The sequence below is a fragment of the Pezoporus occidentalis genome, unplaced genomic scaffold (genome assembly GCF_034315485.1).
Source record: "Pezoporus occidentalis ecotype Australia unplaced genomic scaffold, CSIRO_AGI_Poc_V1 ctg40, whole genome shotgun sequence".
NCBI classification, from domain to species: Eukaryota; Metazoa; Chordata; class Aves; order Psittaciformes; family Psittacidae; genus Pezoporus; species Pezoporus occidentalis.
Window position 1 is genome coordinate 1901703 of NW_026915725.1, and position 24897 is coordinate 1926599.

Consider the following 24897-nt stretch of genomic DNA (forward strand, 5'->3'; position numbering starts at 1 on the left):
TCCACTTAAACTCCCCTTACTCCCAGAGATACATATTAAACTACTAGCCCTAAGCTATCTGAATGCTTTGCCTTACTTTTTTGAACTAAAGAGTAATATTGAAAGAGTTTCCACATTCTACCAGGAATATTCTTCTTCCTCAATATTTTCACTTCTAACGAATACAAAGTAAATCAACTTTACTTTGCTAATGAACTAGCTCTTTGTTCATTTATCTATCGAGCTATTTATAAATATCTCGCAATCACAGCATTATCTGGGGGCTAAAGAGCATGTTTCAACCCAAAACAAATGGACATGTCATCTCACGTCCTTCCATAAACAAAAGCCAAAGGTTTGGAATCCAGCAAAGATTTAAGCTTGCAATCAAGTTTCGTATGTTCATTTTCATAGCTTTTCTTAGGTGCTTTTTACACCGTAAAATAACAACAGTTGCCCTTAACACACAGCGGCACTGGAAAGCAATAAATTGCTGGACCAGATGGTACATGAGACAGAGGACACGTGTAGATGCTGGGAGGAGAGAGGGGCATTCCCCCTTTCCTGAATGTGCAACATGTTGCTCTCTTGGGCTTACAAAGATTAAGGGGGCATCCTCCATCTCATTTGGGCAGGGAGGTAGTACCCATCAGTGGAGAGGAGGCAGAAACTCACAAAAATATCTTTAAACAACTTCTGAAACTTATTTTCTCTCTCTGAACAAATACCTACAGCCTGTACTGACACAATAGCAAGTTCTAACTGTATGACACTGATCTCTGAGATAAAAACAGGCATTTTTTGATGACACATTATATACAGCAGTATGTGAACCAAGTACTAATTCAACAAAATGGATTTTCTAAACCAGAAAAATCTGCAGCAACATATACCCAGATTAAAATCATGTTCTTCACAGAAACTGTGTACATTTTAAAATCAAATGTAATTTTTTAACTCCGTTTTTTAACTGGTACAGACCACAAAAGTATTTGCATAATATTAACACTAAATCAATTTCTCCCTCTATGGCATCAACCAGCAACAGTGTAATGCGCACAAAATACTCTAGTTCATTTGACACTGTCATTTATACATATTCTAACTAATTCTAAATAATTAATGATCATACTTTGGGAGAAAGTTTAAATTAAAATGAATTCTAAAATATTCCCATGACTGCCTTAGTTTCAAGATACAACTAGGAGTAAAAGCAAAAGAGCTGCAACCAAAGAATATTAGTCACCGATTTCTTCCCTTAATACTCCTTTCAATCCCTTCACTTTACTAATCAATACATGTTCCAAAAAAGGTTTATTTAACCAATTGTCCAATCAAGCAATGCAGAATATCAGAAAACCTTTAAACCCTGGGTTTTTAACTGGAATTAAATAATGTGCTTACCATATTCCGCAGCCTCCTCATTCCCTAAATCCTACTGAGGATTTACACTGAGCTGACGTTTCTCTCAAGTTTACATTTCTCAGGTGGCTTTAGGCAGAACCTAAGATTTTTCTCTTTTTGCATTTTTAAGCTCAGACATTAACTACTGTAAGTACCCACTCCTTCCTACTACATCTAACCCTTTTCATACTGAGTGACTTAAGCCAAATAAACTTTGTAGCCCTAAACCTGCATCCCGTTATCCTATCACAGCAGTGCCAGTGGGGGGGCTATCCTTTACCTACTGATGTTAACTTGGTCTGTTGTGATTGATGTAAGCATGAAAGTGGCTGCAGCTAAGAACCCAGGGATTTTACTCTCTCTCCAGGGGGACTGAAAATATCCCCCTTTGTTTATAGTTAAAAAAACCCTTACAAGTCTCAGTAGCCTTTCTGCTGCTGGACTCTTGCCTCCAAATGTGTTTACCCTTTACTAATGTACTTTTACCCAAGAAAAAAATCTATTAAGAAATGCGCCAGCATTGCCCTATGATATCAAAGCACATACAGTCATTTTAACCGACTGATACTATGATCCATTAAAAAAGCCTTGGCATTTTTGCAGATATCAAATCCTGGAATGAATGCTGTTGTAATTTTAGGGTTCTATTTGAACAGTTGAAGGAGAGACATCTGGCAATAATCTACCAATAAATACAGTGTCTCCATTCTTAGTTTCTCCTCCAAAACACTACCTAGGCCATTTTTGCAGCATGATTCATATAATCAACATAATACATTACAATGTCTTTCAAATAATTCCGAATTCTCAGTTCATTCAATAAAGAACTCATTTTCGAAAGAGAAAAGGGAACATGCCATGCAGAAACCTCGCTTTATTGACTCAGCCCTGCTGCCAAAGGAACAACGTGGTGAAGCAAACTCCACAATTTCAAAAGCATTTTTTTACATCAGGGGGAGAGAGAGAAAGAGGCTTATTTACCGAAATGTGAGATTCCACAGGTGAGGCCAGAGACGTCTGAAATCTTCTTCCTTTAGTTCCAAAAGTTTTACTTTATGGTGAAGCCTGTAATAATCCTTTCAAGCTGCCAGGTAAAACACACGCCATATCTCAGCCGTATTTTCTTTCACCCTTTTGCAGAGCACCTTTGTTATTTGCATAAAGCTTAGTTCTGGCCTATGGGACTTTCTGAACATCTACATGTTAGATTAGCTGTCTTGACACGCTTTATCAAGCATGACATCATGGATCTCCATGGTAACCTTAACCACACCTGCCCAGATGCCAGAGTTACCTGTCATGTTTAGACCTAACTGAACAAAACAAGAAACCCTCAACCACCATTTTCTAGGCACTCAGCCTTGCACAGGCACCGGAAGGGTGGCTGTTTTCATAAACTGATGGAAATCGGATTTCATTTGCCAACAAATTTGTTCTTCACAGAGCACTGGCTGAATCGCTAGAGCTGTTCCTGACCCTTCCACATCTCCCAGTGCATTTCCTACTCAAACAACAACAACAGCAAGCTGTGGCAAACACCTTCCAGCTCATTTTCTAAAAGGCATGTTCATAAGCTCCGGCTCTGAAAAACTTCTACACACTCATTTTTGCTCTCTGCCCCTCAGAAAGCTGCTTTTTTTTTCAGCGAGGTGACTTGTAAAACAGGTTCATGGCAGGGACTACCCCCCTCCCATGGCCCGGTTAGTACTTTAACCTCTTAATTGCTAACTCTTTTTCATCCTTGCTTTTGCACTTGTTCCTGCTTTTTCCCTCTCTGCTGATGGGAGTCAAACCCCCTAAGCAGGTGACAATGTCCTGCCATGAGCTCAGCAGCAGATGATCACCCCATCTCAAACTTCAGCAGACTGTTTTCCTCCTTCCTTTCTCTTTTTTCTAGCTTTCCTGGGGATTACATTAGTGCTCTGCTTTCATTAATGCAGGCAAGACAGCCTTGGCAGAGGCAAGGCATCCAAAGCTCCTGCCGAAACTTGCATTACCTATAAAGGATTTAGTTCCTTGGCTTTCTGCCTATCTGCAGGGCTGTTTTGCAGGGGGGAAACCCCGCAGTGTGAGGCTGTGAGTCACAGAGCTGTGGCCATGGGGTGCTGCATTCCCCTGTGGGTGTTTAGGGGTTCACAAGGCATGGCACGCCTGCACCTCCCTGGCTGCTGCAAATTCACACCCCAGTTTACCACACAGACCAGCTCAGCTGCAGGTTATTTGCCTTGTGGCAGTATCCCAAGGACCTCGTGCAAATAAAGACAGCCCCCGTCCCTGTGAGCTTTCCTTTACAAAGTAAGATATCACAAACAGGGCAACAAAGCTGCAGGGTGGAGGAGGGATGATCTGTGTGCACAGCTGGGAGGTTTCAGGTCACCAGTTAGTTAGCCATCAGTAATCCCTACTGGCATTTTACCTGGCCATGATTGTACTTCTGATTTGTGGCAGGCTATCAAGAGTAGAAATGGGTCCTCAGGAGGCATATTCAGAGAGGGATTTATCTGAATAAATGAAGCCTGGAGGAAACCATTAATACATAGTGCAAGATACGGACAGCATTCAGTGCAGACCTTGCTGGTGGAGGCTGATACAGCATGATCTGACAACACCAAGTATTTTCTCTGGATGTTTATTTCCTGCAAACCAGGGGTCAGTTTGCCATACTCAGATACTGATGGTTAAAACAGACGAGAGAAAAAAGTCCAAAAAAAAAGACAATTACCAACCAATCTTGATTTTCTGGCTCATTTTTGTGGTTTACGGACCAGACAGGGTTTAAAGCAACCTGGAAGACAAATTATATGATAACCAAGGGGCTACCTCCTGACTGTAAATACCAGGATGTTTTATGTTTGAGGTGTACCATTTGACACAGAGATTAGGAAATGGTGTTGCACTAGTTACTTTCCTTGATAGATCGCCCACAGTGGGGAAATTCCCACCATGGATAATGTTGCCACTTCCCAGATACTGGAGCAGCTGGAGAAATAAGAAGGGAGAAAAAGAACCCGGAAAATAAATCATGACATTTTAATTCATGTCTTCCCATACATCTTAAGGATTTTGTATGTGATATATATGTCACATACTCTACATACCTACTCTATACTACTGTTACACATACATATATGTATGTATGCTAAACAAACATACACCCTCCAAAGCAAAATTATATTATGGCCTTATTCATGGAGCAGCTAAGTTAACATGCATTATACATACACATAAATACGTACGCACACATATAGCTGTGTATATATATATACACAATATCTTTGTGTATCTATACACAGAGATAGATATGTATAAACACAAACACACTCACAAAATAGAGATACGTGTGTGTGAACGCGTAGACACAATTGGCAAGAAGATCCCCTTCTGAACTGTAATGCCATGACCATAATAATTTTACTACATCTGATGAGCCAGACTGTTGATGCATTACATTTCAACTGAGAGAATTTCTTACAAGCAACTGGTATAACTTATTTCTGCATGTTTTTGACGAGGCTTCTATTCAGTTTATCTCTTTTTTTTTTTTCTTTTTTAAGATATGTGGAATGGATGGAGCCTCCAGTTTTTTCCATTCCCAAGAAAGGTAGCTTGATGCTCTAGCAGTAATTTTAAAGTTGTTTTTTTTTCTTAAATTATAAAAACCCCTCATTATATACAGTATACATGTCTAATCATCAAAAAATAGAAGCAGGAGACATTCGCATGAATTTTACCCTCAATAAATTAGCGAGGATGACACATTTTAAACAAATAGCAGGAACAGTTACTGCATTCCTTCTGTAATTTATTGCCTTCAGAAAAGGTTCAAATTACAAAATGGGTAGGGTGTAATGCTGTAGGCTGTTCAAACTGGGTTTGCAGTGTCTGCAACACTGGAACTAAATATTTACATGACTCTAAAAGATCTAATCTCTGGATTTCACCCCCCTCCCACCCCCTTTATTTAATTTGTATGCTATCTTTATCCACCACCCAGCACATTCCACACAGTCACTAAAGTTCATGAAAGAGATAAGTGGGGAGAAAAAAAAAACTGTTACAAAAAAAAAATCAGACTTTCAAAGGAAAGGAGGAAAGCTGGTTAAGGAATAGATCATCCTCATTAGAGCTGAAGTCTTGCAGCAACTTTAGTTGGATACATATGGATTCTAGCTGTTGTGTTCAGAGGCAGTGATAGCACCTGGGATCACTACAGACCCTGTCAAAGAGAAGTTGTAGTGGGGGAATCACCAAATGACAATCTTTCGAAACCTGCAAAGGTTTGGAAAGCTTTAAAAGAGGCTAGAAATTCAGTAAGAACTCCCATAACACAATGCAATATTTTTCCAACTTGTTTTCATTCCCTGCTTACAATTAATTTGTTGTTAGTGTTGAAATAACTATAAAGCACTAAGGAAAAAGAAATTGTAACACGTTTGCTGTCAATCATTTGTTAAATAGGGAATAACGGGCACAAGATTTTTCGAGCCTGAACTCTGAATTCGGCTGGTTAATTGAAAAAAAATAAATTATGGAGTAGAAGGTAGATTGTCTGTAAAGCTAAACAGATTAAACTCTAACACTGACCCAAAACCAGAGCATGGAGTTAGGTGGTGAAGAGACCCTTGTATGGCATTCCCTGAATTCAGAAGGTCAACGTGATGGCAGCCTTCACCTGCTCTGAGAAATATATCAGTGTGTCAGTGCTGCTGAAAAGCAATTGCAGGCAGGCAAGAAACCACCTTAAGGTACGCTGCTGACAGACCAATGTAGATGTCAAAACAGCTTGGAGGAGGCAGCTACCTGTGGACAAGTCTGTTCTGTTTGTATTAAAAGACTCAAAGATAGAAAAGAAAGCAAATGAAAGGGTAACAGAGCCAGCTAAAGCACACAGACACACTCCACAGATATTTTCTTTTCTCCTGGGCAGTAGTGCCAATACTTAAAGTGTAACAGAAGTTAACAGCTGTTCCATATTTTCCCTTCAGCTGTGAAAAGTAGATGGAGACCCATACACTAAGATCAAGAGTCTCACCTTCACCCTTTTCTCTGTGTATTCTCTAAAAGAAATTAAAAAATCTCTTCAAAAAATGTCAGTTTCAACAAACAACTCCAAGGCAATATTGAATAGTTTCATTTTTATTATTGTTTCTTCGAATTTCAGGGGAGCAACTGAGTCTTTGGCAACACAAAAAAAACATCTGTTTAATGCTTTGCTACATTCTCACCTTTTGTAATGAGGTAACACTTGATTTTGCAGGAGTTATAAGGACTGTTTAACAAAAACCAAGATATGAATTTGACTTTCATACCTGATCTCTCAGTCTCTCCTGGTGTCCCATTATTGCTGTAGCATGGTGGGGATATTTCTGTTTCAGATGCTCAAGAAAAGCCTCTCTCTTCCTGTCCATTTCCGAGGTTTGCATTCCCAGTATTTCTTTGGAACTGCGAGGGCCACCTACTGTATGTCTTCGAGGGATGTTGCGGGTGGACTTTGAATTAGAGGAAGTGTGACTGTTTGGGGTCGAAAGGAGCTCTTTAGATCGAAGACATTCTGCATCGTCTAGTGATGTTACATGCAAATTGGTTTTTGCCTGGTCTGAAACAAACAAACCGAACAGTGTATTATAAAAACTCAATCTCAGCATTCATATTCATAAAAAATTAAAATTGTTGATGTAAAAGGTAGGTTCTTTTAAAAGTCTAGTAGCATTCAATGGCATGTTCTGCATCATTAAGCATATACGTGTTGTAAGAAGTGGCCCGGAAATAATTGCTTATATAAGCTATGCACAGTACTTACACACTTTTGACACACAACCACAGTACTGCCTTACAGAAAAGTGAGCATCATTACAGTAGATGCTCCTTTTATATCATCTTTACCACTATGTGACTTGAAAAGAAGATCTGACAGGGCCCTTATTCACTCATCTTTAAAATCTACAGGATGCTTTCTAGGAGAAGAAACAGGTTTGTTCAATAGGCTCCAGGACACTTAATGGCCCTGTAACTACTATCCTTAAGGATATGAACCGATAAAATTACTTTGACAAAGCAGATTTGTAATCCTTAATCTTTTTTTAGTGTGTTTTCAACATGCTCGGAAACACCTATGAAATAATAAGAGGGTTTTCCAGGCCTTTTTTCCTGATTTCTGACTGTGGTCTGGTTTTAAATTTCACGAATCTCCCTTGGATTTTATACGTCTCAGGACAGCAGGCTGGAAAATACTACATCACTTTTTCAATACACCATTTCTTAAGAAACGGAATAAGAACAAGTTTTGTGTGATATAAAAAGAAAAGGGGGGGGGGGGGAGGGAGAAAGAAAGAAACCCAGATAAATTTTACAACTTTAAAATTTACTTTAAGACCAAAGACCATGATGACATTTGTGAAGAGACAGGCAGACGGGGAGGGTATGTAAGTACTGGCTTATCTTCAGGTAACTGTGTAACAGGAACCCTCTGGTGCATGAAAAAGTGTAGTCTGGAGCCTTGTTACCCAATACCTTTGAAAAAATCCCTCACTTCTTTGTCAGGAAAGGAAAAAAAAGAAAGAAGCATTGAAAAGGCCTCTCCAATTCTGATGTGGCTGATGTGGCCTTCCCCATCTTTCCCAAGCAGCCTCACGTGTCCCTGGGAGTGTTAACCCTTTACAGCACCTCCCCAGGAGCAGGAAGCTCCTTCCTTTATCTGTTTTTAATGCATCTCTATTTCTCTCCATCTGACACTTTTTTGCCTCGGAGCCCTTTATCCTCCCACCGACTCCCCCGCGTGCTGCCATTTATACGGCACTGCTGTTTGGAAACAGGCACCTACTCACTTCTTTTTATGGTTCAGTCAGTCAGTTTGACACCCTGCCTACCACTTGCCTCAGGATTTTATGCTGAGGATTTTTCAGCTTTCTGGTGTGCATTGTCAATTGCCTGCCAAGTCCCACGTAACATCAAGCCCTGGTAATAAAGTAAAGCCTCTATCAGTGAAGCTGCTGCTGGTGAGATGTCCCACCAACTCACACAGAGAACCAGTTCTCTTGGATTTCACAGGACGGGGCCCTAAAAGGTCCTCCAAAGCCTCTGCATCTTTCTGTAAACTCCCTGTAATGCTCAAGGACTTCAAAATACCAATAACACTCCCTTGTCCACAATCGTGGAAACCTATCCTGAACACAGAACGAGACACAAGAACCCAGACTGCAGGTGGTACCACCCTTCGATGAGCACCGATCTAGGCACAACTTTGGAAACGGGTTTGGTTCAAGGGGAAATATTACTCTCATGCAGACACAAAATGCCATCTGTGATCTCTGCAGCTCCTTCTAAGACCTTCTTAGAAGCACAATCCTGCCTGGTTAAACCTTAAGAGCAGCAGCCTCACATGTATGCATACACACACATACACACTCACACACTCAACTTTTCCAAGCACAACCCAATTAAGAAGCACCGAACCTCACTGATTCCTGAAAATTCAGAGCACCGACTGCTAGGTACACTCAGATTGTTTGAGAAAAGTGGCAAAAAGGAGAGTTTTGCTTGTAAGCAGTCAAACTGATTTCTGAAAGCTGCACAGTCCTCTCAAAGGAAGTTACAGAGGAGGAAAAAGAGATGGGATGGGGCTGGCTGGAATATACCATCTTTAATTTGTTACATCAAGAGCCCAGAGGTTATATCCCTGAGGCAGCTGGAACAAAGGCAGCAGACATAAATAAGGGATTTCCTTGGAGCTGGAGGTAGCCAGCGTGAGCGTGGGTGACTGACTGCAGCAATTTGGTATAAACCCTTAAAGTATGGTCACAGAGGCAGTTTCAATCACTGAATTGGTGGCAGGTAGTTCCTCAAGAAGGCAGGTAAACCTACACTGGCAAACACAACCGAGAGCTCATGAATGTGTATTTCAGGTCCTAAATCTCTCTCATGTAAAGCCTTTCCCTACTCTGCACTTCAGTCATTTCAACAGTTTAAGAAAGCTAATTTTTTGGAACATAAAGAGACATATCAAGTGTTTTACCACTATTTGTTATTGGGTGAAACCTTGAGAAGGAATCAAAAATAATGTACTTTTCTTGCACTATATTAGAAAGATCAACAAACTCTCTTATTTTTCTTTCATGTATTTGGAAAATACTGTATAAATAGCAATGAAAAGAAAGGAATGTAAACTATGCAAACTAATTGCTAGTCTTGCCAGTGTGCTGACCTGGGCATTCAGCAGGATCCGGCCGCATTACAGCACACAGCAGCACATGACTTTCTTTGCAAACCAAACTCTGTGTTTGAAGGTCTTTCCCCTTGTAATTGCTGAAAAAAAGTCTTCCTTGGCCACCTCCTAGAAAGGAGCAAGTGACTTTGATGAGGAGGTTGAAAGCTGGGATGGTGAAACCCCCGCTGAGTAGCTTGGGGCATATAAGCTCTACAGCTGCTGTGTGTGCCACAGTGCTAAAGGGAGGAGAAACTTGAGAGAAGTTTCTTGGATCCTGGAGTTGCTTAATAACAGTGTGGGCAAACTTTCCATATCTTCCAAGTGAAGATAGTAGGCCTAGAAAATCAATCCTCACAGATAACTGTGAAATGTGTGAAGGATCATGTGATGGGTCCCAGAAGAGGGCTAAGAGATGCAAAAGGATAAATTATGCAAGTACCCTCCTTGGAAAAGGAGTAAAGAGAAGCCATTGGAAAACACAGAGGTGTGAGAGTTTGTCTCCTTCTTTCTCTCCCTCATATTCAGAAGCTAAAAGCTGAAGGTCTTTCTGTTCAATAAAGTAGCAAGTCTACAGGAGAACAAAAAGCATGACATGCTGACTGACAGGGGAGGACTTCGGTTATCCCAGGCTTGAGTAACCCTTACACTTGAGCTGCTTCTCTGATCTGAAAACAAATTTCAGGATTTCTTAACATCACCAATTACTACGGCGGACATAGGTACAGGAAAGGCCAAGGTCTGCAGAGGTGAAGTGGTATGTCTGGGATTATCAGGAAGATTATAATGAAGGATTAATTGCTGTGAGCTAGAAATGCAAAGAAAAAAAAATAAAAAAAAAAAGAAAGAAAGTCCTCCAACATGTCCTGGTATGCAATTCTTCTAAGTCACACCCTCCATGAAGCCTACAGAGGTCAGGAAAGCCATTTTGCTTCATTATTTTAAATGTTGTGAAGATTTTAGTAGCCCTGTTTTGCAATCCAGGTGACACGAGAGAACATTGTCAGAATAATTTCAGAAAGGAACAAGTATGGACTTGGCCCATACTGATACTATGAAACTGAGCCCTGAAGCAAACCACATGCAATACTTAAAGTTTAACGAAAGAATATAATTTTAACAGCATGCATCAAACCCATCTCTGTTATATTTATGCTAGCAGTAAATTTGAGATTATTTGGAATCTTTCTAATTTACTCCACTGTCTTTACAACTGGCTCTTTTTCTAAGGAACTCTCAAATGTAAATTCTGGATATGGGCCAAAACTACTATGTTTGATTATGAGCTTTCAGCATTCAAACTTCAATCATAGGATTGGTCTGGTCAGACCTCTGTTGTTCCAGCTCCACAAGTATCTCAGGCATCTTCATACAGCCTATACAGAAGAAATGTTACTGAAGGCTTTTTTTCTCCTGCCTATTCAGACACATGAAGATTTCCATCCCACTAAACATAAACATATACAGACACAGATGCACGTGACTCACATTGCCCAGGATTTTAACTTGTAGAAAATGATTCAATAGAGCATCAAGCAATTAATGAACCCCCAAGTTAAAAGGGGGTATTTTTTTCTCCTAAATTCTCTATGCACTATTTTCTGGTATTACACACTTGTAAACTTGTGTGATTTCTTTTAAAACTGCATGTACCCAACCATGCACTATTCGTTTCAAAGCAGCACAGTCACAACTGTCTCAAGTGCCTGTAAGGAATACAATGCACACGAACAGAGAATGTCCACAGGTGCTCCACAGCTACTGTAACAGATACAGATTAGATCAGGCGTTTAGTCAAGCTACCTGAACGTCGTGCTCCACGTGGAATAGCCCACGTAGAATTCACCAGGAAATAGTTTCTATTCACTTTTAGACAAAACACATAGTGCAACAGTGACTGTACAACCGCCCCACAGCTGACCCGCCGTGAAAACCAGCTCATCACGGCTTGGCTTGGCTTCAAACCAAACCCAACGGGTTTCACACGGAGTACACTAACCCTGTGACAATCTGCCGCCAATCTCCCTCTTTCGAAAGTCACCCCGAGGAAAAGATGAGCTCAAACCCACTTTTGTGAAAGAGGAGCTGTTTCTCTACCATAGATGAAGCCGGCAGCGCATTTAAAGGGGACGAGACTTTATTTCTTCCCCCATCCCCGCGGGAGCAGCACCCTGCGCCGCGGGCAGGGTCCTGCCTCTGTGACAGCGGTGTAGCGTGCTCCCGGCTTTAGATGTTAGACACAAATCTCTATAAAGACAAAGTTAAACTCTCAAAGTCGGAGTACTAGGGCAATCTGCAGAGCCATAAGCACAAGAAAGACATGCTTTTTTTCAGTCCTTTTCCACGCATTCTGCCTCCAGTTATAACAAGCAGCAACGAGGGGTCCGTCTAAGCGCAACTCCATCTTTGCCTGATTCTCTTACTTACCCTTCATCTGCCTGCTGTCTGCTGAGCAAGCCCGGCACAGCTCAAGTTTCTGGCTTTCCTTTTCCTCCATTGTCCCTGCCTACCGCCCGGGCTCCCCTCTCCAACTTGGAAGGCGCAGCGCCGGGGCTGTCAGCGCCGGTCCCGGGGAGGAGAAGCGGAGCCCTGCCTTCCCCGGCGCCCCGCCGCACGCCGCGGAGCGGGACCGGGCTCCGGGGCAGTGTGAACGGCGGCGGCGGCGGGCAGGCAGTGAGCCCCCCCCGGGCCGGGGCCCCAGCAGGTGATGGGCTTTCCTGCCGGCTCGCCCCTAGCCGGCTCGCTTCCCGCGGCAGCCGCCGAGCCTTATGAAAGGCAACATTTCAAACGTGATTACAGGCCTGAGTCTCTGCTGGAATCCGAATCCATAGCCTTTTAAATCTCTGTCATGGGACAAAAGGCTTTCCACCGAGTATTTTTTTAAGCTCGTAACCACCAAGCCCACAAACATTCCTGATAAACGCTCCTCTGTCTGTTTTAGAGTCTAGTTTAAAAGTAATTCATTATATAAGCGCTTTGAGGTTTTGTTTTCTGTTGAATTCTTTCAGGCTGCTCAGAGAATGAATTAGGGTGGAAAAAAAATCAAGATACAGGAATTTAACTTTAGTGAAGCCAATAAAAATGAATGGTAGCAAGATGTAAGAAGGGACTTGGGTTAAGAGGGATTTTGAAGCCTCAGTAGCAAAGCATATAGAAACATATAACTAATTCTCTTTTGGCAGATCAGAGGCCAGAAGCCTGCACAAGTTCCAATAGATCCACCAGGCTGCAAGGCAGAAAAATAATATGGCTGAGAAGAATGAGATCAAATCCCACAGATTCCACCAGATGCCACATGTGTTGATTTAGTGGAGAATATATTAGACCTAATTAGTCTATCAAAATCATAACTCGGAGCCAGAGATGGTGGAACAAACTGAGGTGTTGAGTTACAGCACCAAGACCAGAAAGTTTATCCGCAGACAACTTCTGAATTAGGTTAAGAACAAAGCATAACTGGGATATTAATGAAAATATGCAATTTCTCATTTAAATCAACCCTGTACTGCAACACCAGATAACAGTTAGTATCTTGGATGTCTTTTAAACAGACCTAGCATAATCTGATCCTCCAAGCTGTCTTTAACTCTGACTTCAATATAACATCAGCTAAATTGCTTGCAATGACCTCTCAACTATCCAGTCCAGACAGGCTAGGAAAATTCCCCTACATTTCCTTCTACATTTCTATCTGGCAGAAATGTCATCCCGTCTACTTAGATTATTGAATGCAGAAATGTTTTGTGTGTATATAAATTCAATACAGAAGCTCAAGAAGAATCCTCCTGCCCCAATCCTCCCCCTTCCAGACAGAAAACCCATTTGAGTAAATTACAACTAACAATTGATAAACAAACAGAACTATTGTTCATGATATCATACATATTTATTCTCTAACACTTAATAGATATTTATTTTCATTTTTAGCAATTAATTCTATATGGTCTTGGAGCCTGGCAAAGGTCCCAGAAACCTGGCACGGAAAACACAGAAAAGATGAAAATACAATCTAAGCATTAGCACTGCTATTTAAGGTCTTCAGTACAGTGCTCCCAACAAAATACTCCTATATTTGTCCTGCAATATAAAAAAAAAAGAACCAGTGTGATACACATTGTAGTTAGAATAGTGTTTTTACTGGCCTTGGGTTACTGCTCATTCTGATTGTGGACTATTTTAGGAGGAGAATTGATGGCCAGCCATCCCACTAATCTGATGTTGCTTTTTGTGATATGGAGGAATGTGCCTTTAACACTGAGGTTTTCCAGAGTCTGGACAAGCATGATGGGCCTCTTGCAACTTACATTCACAGCCAGCTGGAAGGAGGAGAGGGCTCTTACAGGAACAGTGATCACTGAACACGAATGACTTCAAGAAATGTAAAATAACTCAGAAACCCCTGATGGGAAAAGAAAGCCAGTGCAGTTGCCTAGAGTAGCAACATGAAAGCTGCACCAAAACATCACCTGTAGGGCTCAGAAACTGAGTTAGGAAACTAAGGGCATTTAAAAATACCTTATCCTGAAATAACACAATGAAAAGCACAAACCATACTTGCCTACAAATGCCTAAAAGGAAGGTGTTTTTTAGCCTTGTGCAATACCAGAGTTCGTTCTGGAGACCAGTACAGTTTGTATGCAGATCAAAATCAGTGTACTCTAGCCCCTTAGGAGGCTTTACCTCCATCCACGGTGGGGAACAACAAAACAAAACAACAAAAACTTAGAAAATTAGTTAAAAAAAAAAAATTGTTAACATTAAAATGCCTACTTTTAGCCAGCACCATTAGTTTCCACAGCCAAGAGCACAAGACAGAGAGTTGGTCTCTTGACTCCCCCATGGACATGTCCTAGTGAGCAGTCACATGCCCCTTGTGGTAGTGCCAGTCAGGTCTGAAACTGCTGCTTTCATGGAAACAAGATGCTCTCACTGCTGAGACTAACACTAAATGGCCTTGCTGATGCTGCTAAAGGGCCTCAGCAACATGGACCCCCCAAAATGCAGAGATGAGATTGACACCCAGTTAGAACATCTGCAGCTACAGAAGTAGTTTCTTGAACAGGATTAAAGAGCATTGGCAAAGGGTGAGGCTAAACATGGCATGCTTCAGTATCACCAAAATCATACAAAACAAAAGAGCTCACCCAGCCTCAGAGGAACCATAATCACCTCTGTGGCTGCTCAGGACAGGGGACAGTTGGGATGGCAAGGTCTCAAAAGCATGTCCTCACTTTAAGGGAAAAGTCCTTGGTCCCAAATGGGATTTAATTAATACATGTAACAATGCTATTCTTAAGAGGTTACCTAAGTCTGTTTAAAAGAATTGGTGAAATTCCTTTAGCAGCTGAGAAACTGGAGACAGCCAGAATCTTATACTGTTAGGATCAAATAAGGAGCTCCCCAGCACAGACATTGGGATGAATCACTAACGACAAGTTAAATAAACTTGAGTAACAAGTTCACTGAATGCAATCAGCATTTGTTTATCTGCAGAATCAACAATAACAGTGGTTCCTTTTAATTAGTCTGCTCAGATCTGGACCCATCAATATCAAAACAATGCATGAAGAATAATTGCTAACAGGTTATGCTGTTTTAATTGTGTTTAAAATTAATGTCCCAGAGCAACTTAAACACTTCTGGGTTTAGTGTGTATGTAAAAGGAACGATTAACAAATACTGGCTGCACTCAATTAGTCAAACTTACACGACAATGACTTCATGGTTCTAGCAATTATTCATAAGGAAAAACCTGGGAAGTTAATTATTAATAGTTAAATCAGAAGAAGCATCCTGTATATATTCAATATCCATGTGAAATCATGTAGCCACTGAGAAAAACGCCATGAATGCTCTGTGCAGGAACCAAACTGTCTACCCTACTGTAGTCCAGAAACAAATATTAGACCTGGTGTGGTGATGCAGAAGCCTGGGAGGAATTCCAAGCACTCAAGCAGGTCACACTGTGGCACTGCCATTATGCAGCTAGAGCCTGCTTGGGCCTGCCCTGTAGGAGGGCAGCACCAAGAGGATGTTACATCGGGTCAGGAAAGGTCCCTCCACACTAGGAAGTCACAGGTGGCCATTCACTACCAACAGATTAGATCTTAAATGGAGAAAGTAACTTCAGTTATAGAGAAACAGCACTTAGGGTGGCAAAACTCTGATTTCCACCTCCGCCAGCAGAGAGCAGCTTCAGTGTTGCAATTCACTGAGCACATCTCTGTTCTCAGTGAGTTCACTGCTGTCCTTGGAGCGGTCTCTCAATGCTTAAAACTAAAATAGACTCACTCCTAAAAGAACAGGACCATGTTCAGATAGTATATTATCAAAGATTATACAATACTAGCCACTAGCTTGTACAAGCAAAATGAAAAAAACCTCTCCCTGCAGGTAGATCTGTGGGGAAAGAGGTTTATACTGTTTTAAAATTAATTGTGTCCTGATTTGATCTTGTACAACAAGGAATCAGAGGGTTTTATTTAATAAGTGGAAGGGGGCTTTATAATCATTTGGTCTTATTAGTTTAGTAAGGGATTTCAGTAAACTGGGTTCTATTTCTAATGCAAGGACAGTGGTTAAACTAACCCATGGTTAAAGGAAAACATCTGAATTTTATTTTAAAATTTATGATGACAAACAATCTAATACAACCTCTGGGATTATTTATCATTAAATTACCTTTGCTGCTATGAAGTCTGTGGAGAGTTCCATTATTTATGTTCCATGCATTCCAGTTCAGTTAAGAACTCTCATACACGAGAGGAAAAAATTGCCCAAGGAATGAAATGGCAACACTGCAGCTGAAGCAAGAAATAAAATTGAGTATGAGGTTCTCTACACGTCTCCATGACAGAACTTCAGTGTGTCTTGTTAGACCTAGAGATTTTAGCTCTTCAGAGAAGTTCAGAGACTGAGTGGTGCCAAGAGCCACCACCAGTTTTAATCGCTAAAACAGCTATTAAAAAGAGTCACTAAGAGGTTGAACACAGATATTCAGGCAGTAGATACATTCAACTTTCTAATTCCATTTCAAATGGAGCTCTGGAATATAGGTGTAATCACCTGCCGCTTGTCATCACTGAGCTGTCACGTACAAAGAAGTGTCCCAGCTCACCTCCTGCCAGCAAGCACTGTGCTGTTAAGTGCCTTACACATCTCCAAGTAACAGAGATTCATTCACTCCACAAGACATTTTACTCAAGCTCACAACTCTCACATCTGGACATCTACATTATGTTTCTGTTTTCCAAGTTTTATTCTTGTTTCCTTCCTCCCCCTCCCAAGTTTTTGAACAAGTGAAAAGGTCTGAATGCAGTAAACACCTGTGCATGTCCTAAATCAAACTGAGAAAAAAGACTTTTTGCTGCAAAGAAGCTCTAACATTCAAGTGGGGAGGAAAAAAAGAAAGACAATTTTTCTCTTCCATAACTTTATCTCCCTCTCTGATTTGGGGCAATCCCAACAAAGCTAACTCTAGATACACTTTAACATGACTTCCCTATCTAACGTTAATATTAGCATATTGCCACCAACACAGCCAACTTAGACCTTGGCATGCTACAGCTCTTCCTTATGCTTGCCAGCCTGGCCAGTCCTCCACACATAAAACTTCCCATGCAGGATCACCTATGGTAAGCAACGAGATCTGCATGCAAACAGAAATAGAAAATATGAACATCTGTTTTTGTAAGGTACCAAAGAAATCAATGTGAAAGGAAAATGTGCTTTACATCACAGAAATTTTAATCACTAGAGTTTAATTAAATAAAAAGCAATATGTGGGTGGGAAGGAACAGTAGGGAATTGCTTCTGGGGGAGGTGGAAGAAAGGGAGTGGAGGTCACTTTTAAGTCCATCTGCTCTACATTCAAAGTCTATTTCTCCCCAGTGTAAAGCATTTTGGTTTGGTAAGTTCCCTTTTGGATGAATTCCCTCAAACAGAGCTCTGGTGAGGGTTTGAATTCAAACTGGTCCAACCTTTTAGCGGTACCAGAACAACAGACTTAATGCCTGACACATTGACTATTGCTGGTTTCACAGATGTCTGCAGGATCTGGTTGTAAATGTACAAGACGGCATGCTTTAGTGATCAAAGGTATCAAGGATTTCTCTCTGCAAAGTACAATTATACTTTAAAAGAATCACAAGAGATCCTTTATTTCAGCTTGGTTACCAAGTATACACAGAGTTTATAAGATTGTCAGGTAACCGCTTGAATTAATGTGAAATACAGAGTGTACTTTGATGGAGCCTGGGTCCAGAAATAATACAATAGTTTAAGTTATGTTGTGATCACTGTAACTACTTACTTACCAACAGTCAATTCTGATAAACATTCTACCACAAAATAATAGTTTAAATAAAGTAATTAGTAAATAATTATTAGAAATTAACACAATGGTACCGGTATTGTCAACTCACAGCATTCAGACAATTCATGTTGATGGTCTTTCTTAAAAGTTACTTTTGGGGAATATTATTCATTTTATTCACCTCTGGGCTGTACACAATCATATATTTGACTTTTCTCCACAATGTCACTGGCAAGAACTATGTTTTTTTCTGAGCCTCGGACTAAAATCACAGGAGAGGTCAGCACCAGTATGACTTCATATATTGAACATTTTTAATTGTTCTTACTACAGCTTGTCTCCTGCCACAAAAGCGGTACTACACAGCAAATGACAATCTAAATGTCTGAAAAGAGATAAAGATAAGCAGAATAAATTCTTACAGCTTTGTTTCCATGTGGAGCTGATTTCTAACCCAGCATGGATAGTCACAGGTCGCAGCTTGTAAAGCTTTTGTTTCTACTCCTTGTAGAGCACCAACTCCTGAAGGCATATGTAAGAGCACAAGGATAGTGTAGAACTTCCTCTCCAACACTTTATATATCCCCTTCCTTCAAAAGTGCCTCTCTGACCTTCCCAGGCCACACTGATGCTACCATTAAGACAGCTGATTAGTAAGAAAGCAATCAGAGCTGACAGCAGTGGCACTCCTGTTCTTTCTCAGGCCTACCCAATCTGTTCTGCCAGGGTGCACACTTATTAATTCACTCTTCGGTATCGAGGATTTCATAGCTTTAGGGCAACAGGGACCATTTGATTATCTTGTCTGACTTCCCATCTAACACAAACCATTAAATTTGATGTGGGGTCCTCACATGAAAGCCAAACACTTAAATGAGGTGGAGATGACATTACTGATCTCAAGAGACCAGTGTTGCATCTGCACTAGCATTTGTTTCAAACACCACCACATGTGCAGAGATCTACCCAGATGATCAGCATAAGAAAGGGAAGAACATCAAGCTCCCAACTAACTTAACCCAGAGAAAAGTTCTTTGCCTTTAATTTGCCAGGTGAGACATCCACTTTAAAAAAAAACCCCAAACTATCCTAACCTCAAAGCTGCTGTGTGGTGCACACATCCAGTCACTGTCTCCAGCACAGTTAGTCTCTTATGCATGAAAAAGAACTGAAAGGAGGAAGAAAAGCACCCTGAAACATACTTAGCACAGTGTACATGAAGGGGAGCAAATCCACCTGAATGCTGCAGATTACCAGCTAAAAGCTGATTATAATCATTGTCTTTAACACAGAGCTGCCAGTGCTACAAGCATATTATTTGAGGGCATTTTAGCACGGAGGCCCACAAAGGTGGCTGATGGAGCTGACAGCACAGGTATACCACATCCAGCAGCAGCAGGACTGCCACGACCCTCCACCCTGCAACAACCACCGCCATAAATACAGGCTTTCTTCCTGCACCTGGCCCAACACGGCTTTGCAAATATACTCATTTCACAGCTATGTTATAGTTAATTGACTGATGTTTAGTTACCCGCAGTGCTAAGAAATTGCTTCCTATTTCTTCAGGGTAAAGTTGACTTAACTTCTATTTCCAGCAATCAGAGTAATTCCTCCTTTGCCAGCCATACACATCAGTGCTGTAGGACCTGCACTCGGCAAGAAAGCCACTTCACAACCTCCTCTTCAATCATTCGCATCAGCTGGGCTCCTGAAGTCTTGGTTTTCATCTTGGTAAACATCTTCATTTTCTTTCTAGTATGCCAGTCGTCTGCTAGCAGGATTATCAGAGCCTATTCTTCTGAACTTAATATGCTAACAGTAATAAAAGGGTGTGTGATCTAACTTTACCTCTGAGAATACCAGTGCAGCTGGATGCTGCACAACAGCAGGGAGCCCCCAGGGAAAGGGGTGTAGGGCTGGAGCACTCCTCCCAGCTGGGACAGGGAGCCTGTGGCCACAGCTACCTCCTCACAAAAGAGGGACAGGGTGCTTTGGTTTGGCAAGGGCAAAATGTCCCAAGCACTGAGCGAGCTGCAATGTCATGACTCTGGTGTCATATCCTATTTCTCCTACAAGGGGAAGTCTGCTCCGTCTGTACAACACTACTGGAGAAGATAAAAAGGGAGAGAAAGTAACAATGATCTGTCTCATCAGGCTCCAAGAAGCACACAGAATTGCCTGAGGTGAAGGCAAGAATAAGCAACGTCAGCACAGAAAGGTGTTATAGAAGGTTTAAGCTTATTCAGAAGTAGAGCCTCTGTCTCTCTAATGAATAAATACATGACCCAAGACAATTTAATTCCAACTGGTTTGTATTTCCTACAAAAACTTCTCAAACAATGTGGTGACTCACAGGTGAGCTCTCCGCTGACAGCGTACAATGACATCCTATTAGTTATCTCCCTTTACAAACTGTAAGTCTGCACTGGGATAGACGAATATGTCTCATAATATAGCACATGCCTTTACATGAAGTGTAGCTGAGGAGAGGGGACAGGCAGTAAGTAGCAACAATGACAGGTTCTCTTCACTCCAAAGGAAAAGGTTGTTAAACACTAATTGGTAACATATGTTTACTGAATACACATGTATCCCAATAATCTGATTTCCAAGACTGATCTGCAGAAGTATAACTTTGTAATTTATTCAATTTTATTTATGATTTTCATGCTATTGCCTTACTCTTTCATAATTAACACAACAAGGTCCAATGATAAATTCATACTTTTCCCCCCTGTTTTTGCTTTTTGCTGCCATTAAAAGATGCTACTTCAAGACTGCAGCTGAATGGAACCTAAACCCTTTTACCAGCTGGAGAAAATTCTGGGCAGCTGGAAGGAAAGAAGTATCAAAATCTCTTTGACACAAGATGACAATATTACTTATATGCCCCCATTTATTTTTATAAGCTCATATAAATCCTCTCTCACAGCAGAGAGTAATGCAGGAGTGCCCTTGGAAGAGGGCATTGGGTAAGCAAAATATGAGTTTGAAGCCCATGAGTAGTATTCATTCTATGCTTTTAGTCTGCTTTTTTTGCAAGGAGTCTTGATGTAATAGTGCAAATGAAGAATAGCTGGATCCTGCTAGAGAAGCTCTAGCCAGAGCTTTCCTCTATCCAGGACTATGGGAGGAAACCTAAGTGCAGAAGATGGTCTGAGGAATGGAAATTAGGACAGAGGGCTTTACAGGTCTGACATCACTTGAAACATCTATGTCAAATCTGAACAGTTTTCAAAAGAAGTGCCTAAATGCAATCAGAAAATACAGGTTGAATACCGCAATTAGGGGGTAAAATGCTACAGGCAGTAATTATCTACCACTTTCTTTCCTCAGCCATCAAAGAAGATAATTTGTTTGTTTTCCCTGCCCTGCAAGGAAAAGACTGGGTGGTCTTCTGACTTTAAGAGCCTGAGAAATATTCCTCTCTAGGCCAAGGCCACACCGAACCTCCAGGGCATCATGAGGTCCTTTTCAACACTGTCTTACACTGTACTTGATTTTAGTCACAGACATTAAGACTGTGGCAGTGCTTTGCAAATCATCACTAAATACCTTTTCTTCATAGCTCCATGCAAATCTCAGGAGTGTTTCCAAGACACGAATAAAGCCTCGGTTGTTGAAAAGTAGCGTGTTTTCAGTTCCTCAGCTGTCTTCATCAGCATGGGACTGCCATGATGCAGGGATTCTTTATTTTTTTAAAGACTAATTCCTCTTCATCTTGTGGTTGTCACCAGTTGTAAGAATATAGCAGCTTTATTCTATATATGATAAGTAACTATGAATTTTGATGAGGTGACATCTCAATAAAATACAAACATAAAATCTTGGCCCCTTGCAGACAGCTTTAAATCATCCACCTTCAATTTTTTAAATAAAGCAGCTAATATATTGCTACACATTCAGGCTTTAAAAAATTAACTAAAAAATTTTGTATCTTCAGCCCCGTCTCAAATAACATACATCTGATAATACCTATGCTCAAAGCCAGGCCATTTAAAGACTAAGTTGTCTGCGTACCAAAAATCCTAAGTCATAGAGTGTTCAGTGTTGCAATTCAGCTTTCCTTTTGCAGCAAGAGGAAGCTAGGAGAAAATGGGGCAGGAACCAGGCTGAAAAGCTTTCTGAAAGCTGCAGCTGCAGCCAACAGCTGAAATTTAAAATCAGACATTATTTTCTCTCGTCATCTTGTGGGCTCTGCCACAGTATTCAATAAACCACAAATTCAGCCACAGAGGCACTATCACTTGTAATTTTCTTTTGCTGATGGAGCTAAAATAAGAACCAGAAATACTTCCCCCTGACTTCAGAAACCAGTGTATGTCACTCCGCAATAGACTCTTGACACGTTCCATGTGGACAATGTGTTAGGCAAGTAGCAAACCCCAAATGTGGTCCTGTGAAAATAATAATTTCATGTTGCAGAGAGAACCTCAAACACAAGATCATATGGGCTGGGGAAAGCAGAAGCAAGAACTGCATTTCCATTTCCCAAACCAGTGAGCTAGCATGTGATAGCCAGCAGATACCCTTGGATTTCCACAGGGCATGTGGCAACATCCCTTGGTAAAGAAAGAAACAAAGAGAGGAGATACTCCTATTGATAAAAAAATTGAATAAAGATATTAAAGATGCTATAGGAACAACAGCCAAATTCCCCAGGGGATGGAGATTACCAATGACATCACAGAGAAAGCATTGGTCCAGGCAGCCCTCAGCATTAGCGAGATGGAAAAGAGGGCCTAAGTGAGGTGGCAGAGCTTCCTGAGAACATTACAATATTCAGTGAAGTAAAGACAAGGGCTGATTATGAAGAAGAGACTTCACAAGATTCACTGACTAGCTGGTAAAGTGACAGATGAAATCTCATGTAGATAAATGTAAAGTGATGTACATTAACTTTGAACAGACTATTACCACGCAGAAAGAGAGTTTGAAGTTATAACCATTTAATGAAAATTTAAGCTCAGTGCTCATTAGTGATTAAAAAAACAAACATATTAGAAAATGCTAGGAAAAGAATAGTGAACAAGACAGATAATATCATTACGCTACTGTACAAATCCACAACCTACCCACATTTTGAATATTGCATGCAGTTCTAATTCACTCCAGGTCAAAAAAGATAGAGCAGAAGAAGAAATGTTAAGAAAAAGGCAGCATGGATGATCAAAGTTATGGAACAGTTTCTGTACAAGGAACAACTAAATTATGTAGGAGTCTCCATTCTGAAAACAGATGACTCAAACATCTGTTTGAGGTCTATAAAAATGAGAGACAGAGAGAAGCTGAATAGGAAAAGACTGTTCATTGTCTCTCTCAATACAGACTGTAAGGTCATCAAATGAAACAGGTAGGCTAATGACTCAAAAGTACATAGATGTGAATATAATTTTACAGATCACTATGGAACTGATGGTAAGCTGGGGAACTTCTTGATGAGACACTGCAGTTGCTGAGTTTAAAAAATAAAATAACAAGTTAATGGAAAAAAAATCCATTAAGCACTGTTTAAAAAAGGGATATAATCCTTGTTTTATTTAATGTAATCTCCTAATCATATATTGCTGGGATCTGGGAGGATATTCCAGAAGTATCACTATGTACTCTCACTGATCTTGTATTCTTCCCTAGGTAACCATCATTTAGAGACAGGTTGTTGGGCTGCACCTCTGGTCTGACCTCCTACAACTGCTCTTACACTTGACAAAGTATGAGAAGCCCTAGTGCTGACAGTAGCACTTTGTCATACGTGATAAACATAAAGAAATAGAAGCACTTACAACAGAAAAATAACAAGCCCAGATGTAATCAAAACACTGCTGTGTAGTGCGAATCATACAGAAATCTCTTCCTGGGGTGAGGATATGGGAGAGAATGAATGGCATACAATACGTTAAGTCATATCATCTCATCTATTGTATAAATGGCCTTAAACATTTGTCTACACAGGGAAGTTAGTGTAGTGAAACCTAAAGAATGAATTTGCAGTGCTTCAGCTATTCCACAGAGGTGGCAGACAATGCAGGGTAAATCTTACACGGCATCAGCATCTAAAGCTCTGGCTACCACCAAGTGTCAGAATGCTATTAAACCTTTTGTGCCAGGGATCTGCACAGCTTTGGGGGCTGAGATCATCTTTTCTCCCTTATTAATCCCCCATTATCGAGATGCCACGCTGGAGGACTTTAGGTGCCATGACTCAGGCTGAAGCAGAGAGCTTCCCTCACCCTTCCCCATCCTCTGTAATACAGGATAGAGAGTAAGGGCAGGTAAGGCTGTGCAGATCAGTGCATGGTACTCCACAGTGTAGTACAGGGATCAGTAGGATCTTTCACAATTTGCTTATTTAGAAACAGGAAATCTGAGTATCTGCCCACACTACCACACACAACCTCCCCATGAAGGCATCATGATGTCACATGATTTGTCCTTGTAGTTCTTTGGAATTTGCCTTTACTATTTCCTTCCCTTGCTGTGGGTGTTTAACCACTTCCCTGTTTTCCTACTCCAAGAAAACAGGAGAACTGCTTTTTTTTTTTTTTTCAGTCGAGAGATTTTTGAAGGGCAAAGAATAATACACCTTTTATTAAGCAGCTATGCACAGTAAGAAACTTTTTACTAGCAATTTCTCAAGGAATGTTATGACTGGCTGACTTGAAAGAGGCCTATCCAGAATCTCATTAGAGTTTCAAGTACTTTAGAAAGCAGTTCTTACTGAATTAACAAACTTTCAGAAAAGTAACAGCAGTTTCATTCCTGAGATTATGTACTTCTGTGCTAACTGCAGAAACATATTGGACTAGTGATGAGTGTCGTGCGCTTGGAGGTACCACAGTAACAGGGAGCTGCTGGGATATGTTGGAGAAGACTCTCCATAAACATTTTATTTGCATGATTAAATACTGTTTTTCAAAGCGATGCACATATGACATGATATACAGTGATGTATCTCAGTAACTCTTGATCCAGAAAATCTGATGTGGTTGAAAGAACA

The 24897-nt window shown here is 40.8% G+C and overlaps 1 protein-coding gene across 21 annotated transcripts in view; it reads right to left on the reverse strand.

Moving 5' to 3' along the window:
* The window catches only part of KIAA1217 (KIAA1217 ortholog), a 372954-nt gene that overhangs the window by 167077 nt on the left and 180980 nt on the right, over positions 1 to 24897 (reverse strand). For 15 of the 21 annotated variants that reach the window (XM_062633607.1, XM_062633605.1, XM_062633609.1 and 12 more), the window contains one exon: positions 6693 to 6979. In XM_062633607.1, coding sequence (XP_062489591.1) covers positions 6693 to 6979 — 287 coding nt within the window. Of the gene's footprint in view, positions 1 to 2364; positions 2516 to 4203; positions 4225 to 6692; positions 6980 to 11652; positions 11673 to 12010; positions 12366 to 24897 lie in introns of those variants that run through there. The other 6 variants (XM_062633611.1, XM_062633604.1, XM_062633624.1 and 3 more) reach the window with 5 other exon arrangements.